This window comes from Dendropsophus ebraccatus, chromosome 12 (assembly GCF_027789765.1).
Source record: "Dendropsophus ebraccatus isolate aDenEbr1 chromosome 12, aDenEbr1.pat, whole genome shotgun sequence".
NCBI classification, from domain to species: Eukaryota; Metazoa; Chordata; class Amphibia; order Anura; family Hylidae; genus Dendropsophus; species Dendropsophus ebraccatus.
Window position 1 is genome coordinate 86518765 of NC_091465.1, and position 11810 is coordinate 86530574.

Consider the following 11810-nt stretch of genomic DNA (forward strand, 5'->3'; position numbering starts at 1 on the left):
ATACACATATAACATGGGAGTCTGTGTGTAGCTATAGGGTGGAGGTGACAACCAGCGGAGGACATGACGGGAGTGATATAACATATACTGGGCCCTGGGCTGTATACACATATAACATGGGAGTCTGTGTGTAGCTATAGGGTGGAGGTGACAACCAGCGGAGGACATGACGGGAGTGATATAACATATACTGGGCCCTGGGCTGTATACACATATAACATGGGAGTCTGTGTGTAGCTATAGGGTGGAGGTGACAACCAGCGGAGGACATGACGGGAGTGATATAACATATACTGGGCCCTGGGCTGTATACACATATAACATGGGAGTCTGTGTGTAGCTATAGGGTGGAGGTGACAACCAGCGGAGGACATGACGGGAGTGATATAACATATACTGGGCCCTGGGCTGTATACACGTATAACATGGGAGTCTGTGTGTAGCTATAGGGTGGAGGTGACAACCAGCGGAGGACATGACGGGAGTGATATAACATATACTGGGCCCTGGGCTGTATACACGTATAACATGGGAGTCTGTGTGTAGCTATAGGGTGGAGGTGACAACCAGCGGAGGACATGACGGGAGTGATATAACATATACTGGGCCCTGGGCTGTATACACATATAACATGGGAGTCTGTGTGTAGCTATAGGGTGGAGGTGACATCAGGGACTACCCCAACATATAACCCCACAAAAAACATAGCGGGAGATTTATCAAACATGGTGTAAAGTAGATTTGGCTCAGTCGCCCCGGCAAACAATCAGATTCCACCTTTCATTTTCGAAAGAATCGGTGAGGAATAAAAGGTGGAATCTGATTGGTTGCCGGGGGCAACTGAGCCAATTCTACTTTACACCAGTTTGATTGATCTCCCCCATAGTGTGAAAGGAGTCTAACAACAAAAGCAGACACAGTGCAGAGCATCTCCCAGAGCTGCAGAGCATCACACAGTATAACCTCAGGTAACCTCAGCCTGAGTAGCTATCCCTGCAGATCATGAAATGGAAAGTGTCAGTAATAAGAATCCTAAGAGGAGCAGCAGCTGTTCTGGGGGTGAGCAGCGCCACCTGCTGGTGAGGAGAAGTCATTGCCTCTTATTATTCACACAAACTGCAATTAGTCCTAATCACTTCTATAATCCCTCTAAAGGGAACATTAAAGGGGTACGCCAATGAAAATCTTTTCCTTTCAAATAAACTGGTTTCAGGAAGTTATACAGATTTGTAATTTACTTCTATTTAAAAATCCCCAGTCTTCCAGTACGTATCAGCTACTGTATGTCCTACAGGAAGTGGTATATTCTCTCCAGTCTGACACACTGCTCTCTGCTGCCACCTCTGTCCATGTCAGGAACTGTCCAGAGCAGCAGCAAATCCCTATAGAAAACCTCTCCTGCTCTGGACAGTTCCTGACATGGACAGAGGTGGCAGCAGAGAGCACTGTGTCAGACTAGAGAGAATACACCACTTCCTGCAGGACATACAGCAGCTGATAAGTACTGGAAAACTGGAGATTAATAAATAGAAGTAAATTACAAATCTATATAACTTTCTGACACCAGTTGATTTGAAAGAAAAAGATTTTTGCTAGAGTACACCTTTAAAGGCTTAGAAAAACACAGCCGCTCTCTTCCAGAAACAGCGCCTCTCTTGTCCTCCGGTTGGGTGTGGTTTTGCAGCTCAGTTGCACTGAAGTGAATGAAGCAGAGTTGTACTACCACACACAATATTTTTCCTCTTTCAGCCCTTTTAATAAATGGTCCTTGTCGCACCTTCCCCCCATGTGAAAGTCTAGATGATTACAAACATATCTATAAATCGCTTTATAGTATTTATCAGAAATGGCTCCTTACCTCAGAAAAATGGCTACCAGGTGTCTCACTTCATTTAAATCTGCTATTCAGTGCCTGTTATCAGGGAAATTCTGTCTCTAGCAACAGCGGGATCAGAACACAATACAGGAAGTGGGGGTGGAGCTTCTCATGTGCTCTGTGCAGGAGAGAGAGGTAGAAAGCCTGGGCTGTACCTGCTGTAGTTTATTTACACTGTTCCTGAAAGGTAAATCATGGCTTTCCTCTTATCTCCACCCTCCATCCATAGCGTTCAGGACAGCTGCCCCTGGTGTACATAGTAGTGTACCTACGGCTATACATAGTGCTGTAGTGTAATCTCCTCTCCCGCTCCCTTTAGCTTCTCAGCAGCTGCTCTGTGCTTAGTGTAACCACTTCCTTGCTATGCTGCTGCTGTTTCTTTCTGCTTACATAACTCCTTCCAGTGACCCCTTTCCCACCAGGTGCCATTTATAGTAGTGTATTGTATATATCATCCCCCGCACAGTGCCAGCATGTTCAGTGCATTCTATGGTGTAGCAGTGAGGGGTAGGTGTTGTGCTGTGATTGGCAAGAGAAGTAAAGGAAAGGAAATCCTATATATATGTAGTATTGGCATGTGGGCCCAAGCAGCCATTTTATCATTGAGTTCCATTAAAAATACTGATGGACTGCCTCCCCTGGGCAGAAAACAGATCACGTACAGATGCAATACAGATCACCTGTGGACGCAATACAGATCATATACGGATCCAATACAGATCATCTATGGATGCAATACTAATAATATACAGATGCAATACAGGTCACCTATGGATGCAATACTGATCATGTACAGATGCTACACTGATCACATACTGATCATATACAGATGCAATACATATCACCTATGAATACTATACTGGTCATATACAGATGCAATCCTGATCACCTATGGATGCATCTGTATTATAATCCCTCTCCTCAGACTTCGGTAGTCTTCTACTCCCATACATTACAATAACTCTGTATTATGGCTCACAAACTGATCTAATAAAGGCCCAAATCTGCTGCTGTGAGACCTGTAACATCTAAGGCAGGGGTGCCGGGCCATCAGGACATGCTGGGAGTTGTAGTTTTACAATGGATGGAAAGGCACATGTAAGAGCAGGGATAATAATAGTGGCATAATAGGAGTGGTAGTATAATAGGAATGGTAACAATAGGAGTGGTAACTAAGATAGGAGTAGTAACAATAGGAGTGGTAGTTATGATAGGAGTAGTAGTTATAATCATTACTGAGGCCATGATATCATTCTACGGAGACTGCAACAAAAGCTGTAACATGACCCCAACAGGGCGGCTCTGAGGACAGCATTGTGTATATAGGTGATATATACAGGTGTGCCCTGACTACGAGGGGGTCTGACCTCAGCACATTACTATCACCAAGTCCCGGCCTTGCCCTGTCACCTGCAAATATTTACCTGCAGGAATCCCCCATGAAGGATCCTCCTCCACACCCACCTGGACAGGGACCTGCTGGACCAGCATTAACCCCATGGTCACCACAGCCCACCTGGACATAGACCTGCTGGACCAGCATTAACCCCATGGTCACCAGAGTCACCCTGCTCAGGGACCTGCTGGCCCAGCATTAAAGGGGTTATCCAGGGCTACAAAAACATGGCTACTTTCCCCCTACTGTTGTCTCCAGTTTGGGTGGGGTTTTGAAACTCGGTTCCATTGAAGTAAATGGAGCTTAATTGCAAACCACACCTGAACTGTAGGGGGAAAAGTGGCCATGTTTTTGTAGCGCTGGATAACCCCTTTAATTGCAAACCACACCTGACCTGGAGACAAGAAAGGAGGAAAAGTGCCCATGTTTTTGTAGCGCTGGATAACCCCTTTAACCCCATGGTCACCACAGCTCAACTGCTCAGGCACCTGCTGACCCACCATTAAAGGGGTTATCCAGCGCTACAAAAACATGGCCACTTTTCCCCCTACTGTTGTCTCCAGTTCAGGTGCAGTTTGCAATTAAGCTCCATTTACTGCAATGGAACCGAGTTTCAAAACCCCACCCAAACTGGAGACAACAGTAGGGAAAAAGTAGCCATGTTTTGTAGCGCTGGATAACCCCTTTAACCCCATGGAGACCAGAGCCCACCTGGTCAGGCACCTGCTGACCCACCATTAACCCCATGGAGACCAGAGCCCACCTGGTCAGGCACCCCCTGGCGTACTCGGCGGAAAATGCCGATTTGCGAATATTTTATTCGCAAATCGTCCATTTGCGTATAAAAAAATACGCAAATCGGCACTTTCCGCCGAAAATCATCCGTTCGCCGGATGATACATGTGGCCCTAAGTGTGTGGTACTAGGTGTGTCCGCTTCTCTACAGGCTGATAACTGAGAACAACAGCCTGTACTCACCTGTCCCCCATCCCATGGTAGACATGGCTGATACCAGGGAGTAATAGCGGAGCACATGGAGGGAGGGTGTGGGTGTACACTCCCTGGAGCCCATCACTTCTCCTATGAAGGTGACCACAATGGCTGGGCTCTGGCCATCCCCTATAGTGAGGGAGGTGGGGGTCCTCGGGGCTGTGGAGGGGCGTGGGCCTGTGGGGGTTAATGTCTGCCCCTTTGCACACTGGTTATCAGCTGCCAGGACTGCTCTGACCTTTATACTCTCATAGCAGCAGACAGGGAAGAGCCGGGATCCGCTGGCCATGGGGCTCCTCTCCTATGTGGCCTCCTTCCTGCCCTCCGTGCCCTGGAGCCTGTGGGGCAGCGTGGACTCCGTCCTACAAGGTGAGACCAGGGGCCACATACTAACCCCTTCCTCCCCACACAACACAGGGTATGGGGGTATATACCATATACACATCACGTATGTCTGATCTCTGTATATACTGCTTGTGGGGGATCTCTGTATATACTGCTTGTGGGGGGTCTCTGTATATACTGCTTGTGGGGGGTCTCTGTATATACTGCTTGTGGGGGTCTCTGTATATACTGCCTGTGTGATCTCTGTATATACTGCTTGTGGGGGTCTCTGTATATACTGCCTGTGTGATCTCTGTATATACTGCTTGTGGGGGTCTCTGTATATACTGCCTGTGTGATCTCTGTATATACTGCTTATAGAGGTCTCTGTATATACCCGCTGTGTGGTCTCTGTATTTACCACCTGTATATACCGCCTGTGTGATGTCTCTGTATATACCCCCCTATGCAATCTCTGTATATACTGCTTGTGGGGGGCTCTGTATATGCCGCCTGTGTGATGTCTCTGTGCGTGCCGCCTGTGTGATGTCTCTGTGTGTAGGCCCCCTGTGTGATGTCTCTGTGTGTAGGCCCCCTGTGTGATGTCTCTGTGCGTGCCGCCTGTGTGATGTCTCTGTGCGTGCCGCCTGTGTGATGTCTCTGTGCGTGCCGCCTGTGTGATTTCTCTGTGTGTAGGCCCCCTGTGTGATGTCTCTGTATATGCCGCCTGTGTGATGTCTCTGTGTGTAGGCCCCCTGTGTGATGTCTGTGTGTAGGCCCCCTGTGTGATGTCTCTGTGTGTAGGCCCCCTGTGTGATGTCTCTGTGTGTAGGCCCCCTGTGTGATGTCTGTGTGTAGGCCCCCTGTGTGATGTCTGTGTGTAGGCCCCCTGTGTGATGTCTCTGTGTGTAGGCCCCCTGTGTGATGTCTCTGTGTGTAGGCCCCCTGTGTGATGTCTCTGTGTGTAGGCCCCCTGTGTGATGTCTCTGTGTGTAGGCCCCCTGTGTGATGTCTCTGTGTGTAGGCCCCCTGTGTGATGTCTCTGTGTGTAGGCCCCCTGTGTGATGTCTCTGTGTGTAGGCCCCCTGTGTGATGTCTCTGTGTGTAGGCCCCCTGTGTGATGTCTCTGTGTGTAGGCCCCCTGTGTGATGTCTCTGTGTGTAGGCCCCCTGTGTGATGTCTCTGTGTGTAGGCCCCCTGTGTGATGTCTCTGTGTGTAGGCCCCCTGTGTGATGTCTCTGTGTGTAGGCCCCCTGTGTGATGTCTCTGTGTGTAGGCCCCCTGTGTGATGTCTCTGTGTGTAGGCCCCCTGTGTGATGTCTCTGTGTGTAGGCCCCCTGTGTGATGTCTCTGTGTGTAGGCCCCCTGTGTGATGTCTCTGTGTGTAGGCCCCCTGTGTGATGTCTCTGTGTGTAGGCCCCCTGTGTGATGTCTCTGTGTGTAGGCCCCCTGTGTGATGTCTCTGTGTGTAGGCCCCCTGTGTGATGTCTCTGTGTGTAGGCCCCCTGTGTGATGTCTCTGTGTGTAGGCCCCCTGTGTGATGTCTCTGTGTGTAGGCCCCCTGTGTGATGTCTCTGTGTGTAGGCCCCCTGTGTGATGTCTCTGTGTGTAGGCCCCCTGTGTGATGTCTCTGTGTGTAGGCCCCCTGTGTGATGTCTCTGTGTGTAGGCCCCCCTGTGTGAGGTCTCTGTGTGTAGGCCCCCTGTGTGAGGTCTCTGTGTGTAGGCCCCCTGTGTGAGGTCTCTGTGTGTAGGCCCCCCTGTGTGAGGTCTCTGTGTGTAGGCCCCCTGTGTGATGTCTCTGTGTGTAGGCCCCCTGTGTGATGTCTCTGTGTGTAGGCCCCCTGTGTGAGGTCTCTGTGTGTAGGCCCCCTGTGTGATGTCTCACATAATCATCATATAAAGGGGTGTGTCCTGGATATATACAGAGATCAGTCAGGCGGTATATACCATCTGTGTGATCTCCATGTAACATGATATAACGGTTCTGTCCTCTCTTCCCCCAGGTCTGGTCGGAGCCTGCGCTGTGTCTGTTCTGTACAACTTCATGAAGGTTCATCTGTACATCATGTGTCTGAAGTAAGAACCACGCTAACTAGTAACTGAGTGATCACTAACTAGTACCCACTGCTGACTATACTGATAGAGACTAACTAGTACCCACTGCTGACTATACTGATAGAGACTAACTAGTACCTACTGCTGACTATACTGATAGAGACTAACTAGTACCCACTGCTGACTATACTGATAGAGACTAACTAGTACCCACTGCTGACTATACTGATAGAGACCGCTAACTAGTACCCACTGCTGACTATACTGATCGCTAACTAGTACCCACTGCTGACTATACTGATAGAGACCGCTAACTAGTACCCACTGCTGACTATACTGATAGACCTCTAACTAGTACCCACTGCTGACTATACTGATAGAGACTGCTAACTAGTACTCACTGCTGACTATACTGATAGACTGCTAACTAGTACTCACTGCTGACTATACTGATAGACAGCTAACTAGTACCCACTGCTGACTATACTGATAGACAGCTAACTAGTACCCACTGCTGACTATACTGATAGACAGCTAACTAGTACCCACTGCTGACTATACTGATAGACAGCTAACTAGTACTTACTGCTGACTATACTGATAGACTGCTGACTATACTGAGACTGCAAACTAGTACTCACTGCTGACTATACTGATAGAGACCGCTAACTAGTACTCACTGCTGACTATACTGATAGAGACTGCTAACTAGTACCCACTGCTGACTATACTGATAGACCTCTAACTAGTACCCACTGCTGACTATACTGATAGACCTCTAACTAGTACCCACTGCTGACTATACTGATAGAGACTGCTAACTAGTACTCACTGCTGACTATACTGATAGAGACTGCTAACTAGTACTCACTGCTGACTATACTGATAGACAGCTAACTAGTACCCACTGCTGACTATACTGATAGACAGCTAACTAGTACCCACTGCTGACTATACTGATAGACCTCTAACTAGTACCCACTGCTGACTATACTGATAGAGACCGCTAACTAGTACTCACTGCTGACTATACTGATAGAGACTGCTAACTAGTACCCACTGCTGACTATACTGATAGAGACCGCTAACTAGTACCCACTGCTGACTATACTGATAGAGACCGCTAACTAGTACCCACTGCTGACTACACTGAAAGTGACCGCTAACTAGTCCTCAGTGACAACTACCTTGTTACAGACCCTTGATCACAGTATACTAATAGACCGCTAACTAGTACTCTCTATAGTGAGCATCCTTTTCTCACCCGCAGTGACCCGGATAGAGAGAAGAAGGCAACACAGCTGAGCTCCTCGTCTCGGCTCCGGGATCTGCTCCATCTCCTGCTCCTCACCTCCATCTTCTCCCTGCTGGGGCCCCGGGTCGGTGCTCTGGTGGTGTTGGAGTTCTCCCTACGTGCAGTCTCCATGATTCTGTCACTACAGAAGGTCTGTATAAGATGATGTTGTCATCCCCTGATAGAGACTTTGCTCCTCCTCATCTCCCTGTGACTAGAGGTGAGAGAACTTGCTGAACTGTTCGGGTTCAGCATCTGACTCCTGTTGAGCAATAGATCCCAGGGGGGTACAATACAATCTGATTACACTTACTGAGAAACTCTGAGAATACCCTGCTTTACCCTAGGTTTAAGGTATAACATAACAAAAATTGTGGGCATGCTATTAAAATATTGCTGCCTCTCGCTCCAATCGTGTTATTGTATCAACTGGTATACACCTGGGGTAACTGTATCTTTTCTGTGGCGCTGGGCACCATCCCCTGCTGGGGTTGTAAGGTATCCACGTTACCACGTACACAGTCTATATCAGAGTGTCCCGGTAGATCACTGGTTTTGTATGTGTAATTGTGAACACTCAGATAAAAAGAATCTATTGTGGGCCCCCGAAATGGACCGGGCAGGTTACCACCTATCACCCTAGCCAGGGTGAGATGCACGGTTGCAGCCGCTACCTGAGCGATTTGGTATACGCTCTAAATCTACAAAGTGAGTGTGCCAACAATTACAGTTATCCCCATTTAGTACGATCAAGAGGGGAAATAATTAAAACGCTATGGGGGAGATTTATCAGACATGGTGTAAAGTGAGACTGGCTCAGTCGCCCCCGGCAACCAATCAGATTCCACCTTTCATTCCTCACAGACTCTTTGGAAAATGAAAGGTGGAATCTGATTGGTTACAAAACCAGTGATCTACCGGGACACTCTGATATCGACTGTGCACGTGGTAACATGTGGATACCTTACAACCCCAGCAGGGGATGGTGCCCAGCGCCACAGAAAAGATACAGTTACCCCACAAGTGTATACCAGTTGATACAATAACACGATTGGAGCGAGAGGCAGCAATATTTTAATAGCATGCGCACAATTTTTGTTATGTTATACCTAATAAAAGTTAAGTTTTAAACCTAGGGTAAAGCAGGGTATTCTCTGAGTTTCTCAGTAAGTGTAATCAGCATCTGACTCCTGACGGCTGGAGAAGCTGGATGCTGTCCTAGGGAGTCCTGGAAAACATGGAGACAACCATGGTCATGGGGCTGCATCCAACTCCTCAGCCACCGGGAATCAAATCCTGAGTGTTTGGCATTTGACTCCCGGAGACTGTAGAAGTTTGATGCAGCCCTATGACTTATGTTGTCTCCATGTTTTCCAGGACTCCCTAGGGTGGTATCCAACTTCTCCAGCTGCCAGGAGTCAAATTCTGTGTGTTCAGGTTCGGGAAACAGTGCAGAGCCCGAAGATTCAGGATTTGACTCCCAGCGGCTGGAGAAGTTTGATGCAGCCCCATGACCCATGGTTGTATTCATGTTTTCCAGGACTCCCAGCAGGGCAGCTTCCAACTTCTCCAGCCGCTGGGAGTCAAATGAAAGCATTTGGTTTCGGGGGAAAAGTGCTGAGCCCAAACAGTTCGGCAACTTCTCTCTAACTTACATAGCAGAATTATGAATGCAGCTCTGGAGGTGACTGGAATGTGATTTGTCCCCCAGGGCGTCCAGAGTTCCCAGCTTTTCCTCCTCTGTCAGTTCTCTCTGGGATGCGGGGTGACCTGCAGCCTGGACTACCTGCATGAAGGGGCCCCTCACCGCACCTGGAATCTGCTGCTGGCGGTGGGGCTGTCGGGGCTGATCGTGTGGCAGACACGGAGGATGTGCCGGCATGTGGCAGTGATGTACCAGCTGCACAGCAGTAAGCGCTATTGTGGGGTCTGCCTGTCACTGCTGGCCTGTTGGCGGGACATCCCTGCTGTGCTGTGCCGGGCACTGAAGGTGGCCTTCCTGGTGTCGGATCTGGCAGCCGTGGCTGTCATCAACCGGGATTTCCTCAGCACAGCGGAGGCGGTGAGGTTCTGGACCCCACTCACCATCTGCTACACACTGCTGGTCATATACATGCAAGGTCAGGACCCCCATCATCTCTCACTTCTCTTTGTTGTTACCTGCTGCCCCCTGCTAATTCTCGTGTCTGTCTGGCAGAGGAGCAGCACCAGAACCCCACTGAGCAGATGGCTTACCAGACCGTGTTTGTCCGTATGGGGGGTCTCCTGATCCTGATGATGACGGTGGGGCGGTGGGCCGATATTCTACACATCGTCCTCTCGCTGGTCGGGGAGCTGTGGTGTCTGGTCCATGCTGGGGTCATGCTGCAGATCTGCAGACAGGAGGTGAGATGACTTTCTGCAGGACATACAGCAGCTCATAAGTACTGATTACAAATCTATATAACTTTCTGACACCAGTTGATTAGAAAGAAAAAGATTTTCGCTGGAGTGCCCCTTTAGCTTCTATAAGATTCTATTAGTTGTAATGACCATATATGAGCACTGGGTGGCAGCCACGCTCTGTATATTGTGCCGTCTCTCCTGTGTGATTTCTCATATTCTGCTTCCTTCCCTTCCTCTAGGATTATGCTGAGAGATTATCGCCCCCCAGAAAGACCCCCAGAACACTGAAGTCTGAGACCTCCCTGGAGGGATGAGAGCCCCCGAGGGTCGGCTAGTGACTGTATGGGGAACGGTGACGGAATGAGGGTAGAGACAGTGATGTGAGGAGCAGGGTGAGTGTCCCTGGATGAGGAGGATGATGGTGGCAGCTGAGGTGGAGAAACAGGTCCCATAGGGATCACGTCGTCATGTTCAGTCATTCTCCAGGCCTGTCACATCTGAGGAGTCGTTACATTGTATCCAGAGCGACACATTGTAACAAACAGGACATTACTGCTGTGTTTAGATGATACAGTTGTAACAAACCCTCAGCTGTGTGAGGAGAAGGTAGGACAGTGTGTACAAGTGACTGACAGAAGCCAAGATGGCGGTGAGGACGGCGCCTCGCTCTGCGCCATTTACTGTAATATTATTGTCTGGGAGCGAAAACTCTGAGAAATGTCATGTGGGTAAATAAAGGTTCTGCTGTATCTAAGCCTGTGATGTGGGATACGCTCTGCTGAGCTGCTGTACCACCATGAAGCCCCGTCTGTATACATGGCTTGTACCACCCCGACTGTCGGTATACACTGCCTGTACCCCCCCCCCCCCCCCGCGACTGTCGGTATACACTGCCTGTACCCCCCTGTGACTGTCAGTATACACTGCCTGTACCCCCCTGTGACTGTCGGTATACACTGCCTGTACCCCCCTGTGACTGTCAGTATACACTGCCTGTACCCCCCTGTGACTGTCGGTATACACTGCCTGTACCCCCCTGTGACTGTCGGTATACACTGCCTGTACCCCCCTGTGACTGTCGGTATACACTGCCTGTACCCCCCTGTGACTGTCGGTATACACTGCCTGTACCCCCCTGTGACTGTCGGTATACACTGCCTGTACCCCCCCCGTGACTGTCGGTATACACTGCCTGTACCCCCCTGTGACTGTCGGTATACACTGCCTGTACCCCCCTGTCACTGTCGGTATACACTGCCTGTAACCCCCCCCCCCTGTGACTGTCGGTATACACTGCCTATACCCCCCTGTGACTGTCGGTATACACTGCCTGTACCCCCCCGACTGTCGGTATACACTGCCTGTACCCCCCTGTGACTGTCGGTATACACTGCCTGTACCCCCCCCCCCTGTGACTGTCGGTATACACTGCCTGTACCCCCCCCCCCCCTGTGACTGTCGGTATACACTGCCTGTACCCCCCCCTGT

General features: G+C 49.6%; 1 protein-coding gene across 1 annotated transcript; it reads left to right on the forward strand.

The window, feature by feature from the left end:
* Positions 1–4513: 4513 nt before the first annotated feature.
* TMEM82 (transmembrane protein 82) lies at positions 4514–11076 on the forward strand. Its single transcript, XM_069947481.1, has 6 exons — positions 4514–4631; positions 6592–6664; positions 7914–8088; positions 9649–10057; positions 10135–10322; positions 10562–11076. Exons 1-6 carry the CDS (start codon positions 4550–4552, stop codon positions 10634–10636), a joined length of 1002 nt encoding a protein of 333 aa, XP_069803582.1. The 5' UTR covers positions 4514–4549; the 3' UTR covers positions 10637–11076.
* Positions 11077–11810: the final 734 nt, after the last annotated feature.

Excerpts from the sequence above, each read along its gene's own strand:
- TMEM82 (XM_069947481.1), top strand. The coding sequence starts at position 4,550 with ATGGGGCTCCTCTCCTATGTGGCCTCCTTCCTGCCCTCCGTGCCCTGG. Across the intron at positions 10,058-10,134 it reads GCTGGTCATATACATGCAAG|AGGAGCAGCACCAGAACCCC; the intron begins GTCAGGACCCCC and ends TCTGTCTGGCAG. Across the intron at positions 10,323-10,561 it reads TGCAGATCTGCAGACAGGAG|GATTATGCTGAGAGATTATC; the intron begins GTGAGATGACTT and ends CCCTTCCTCTAG.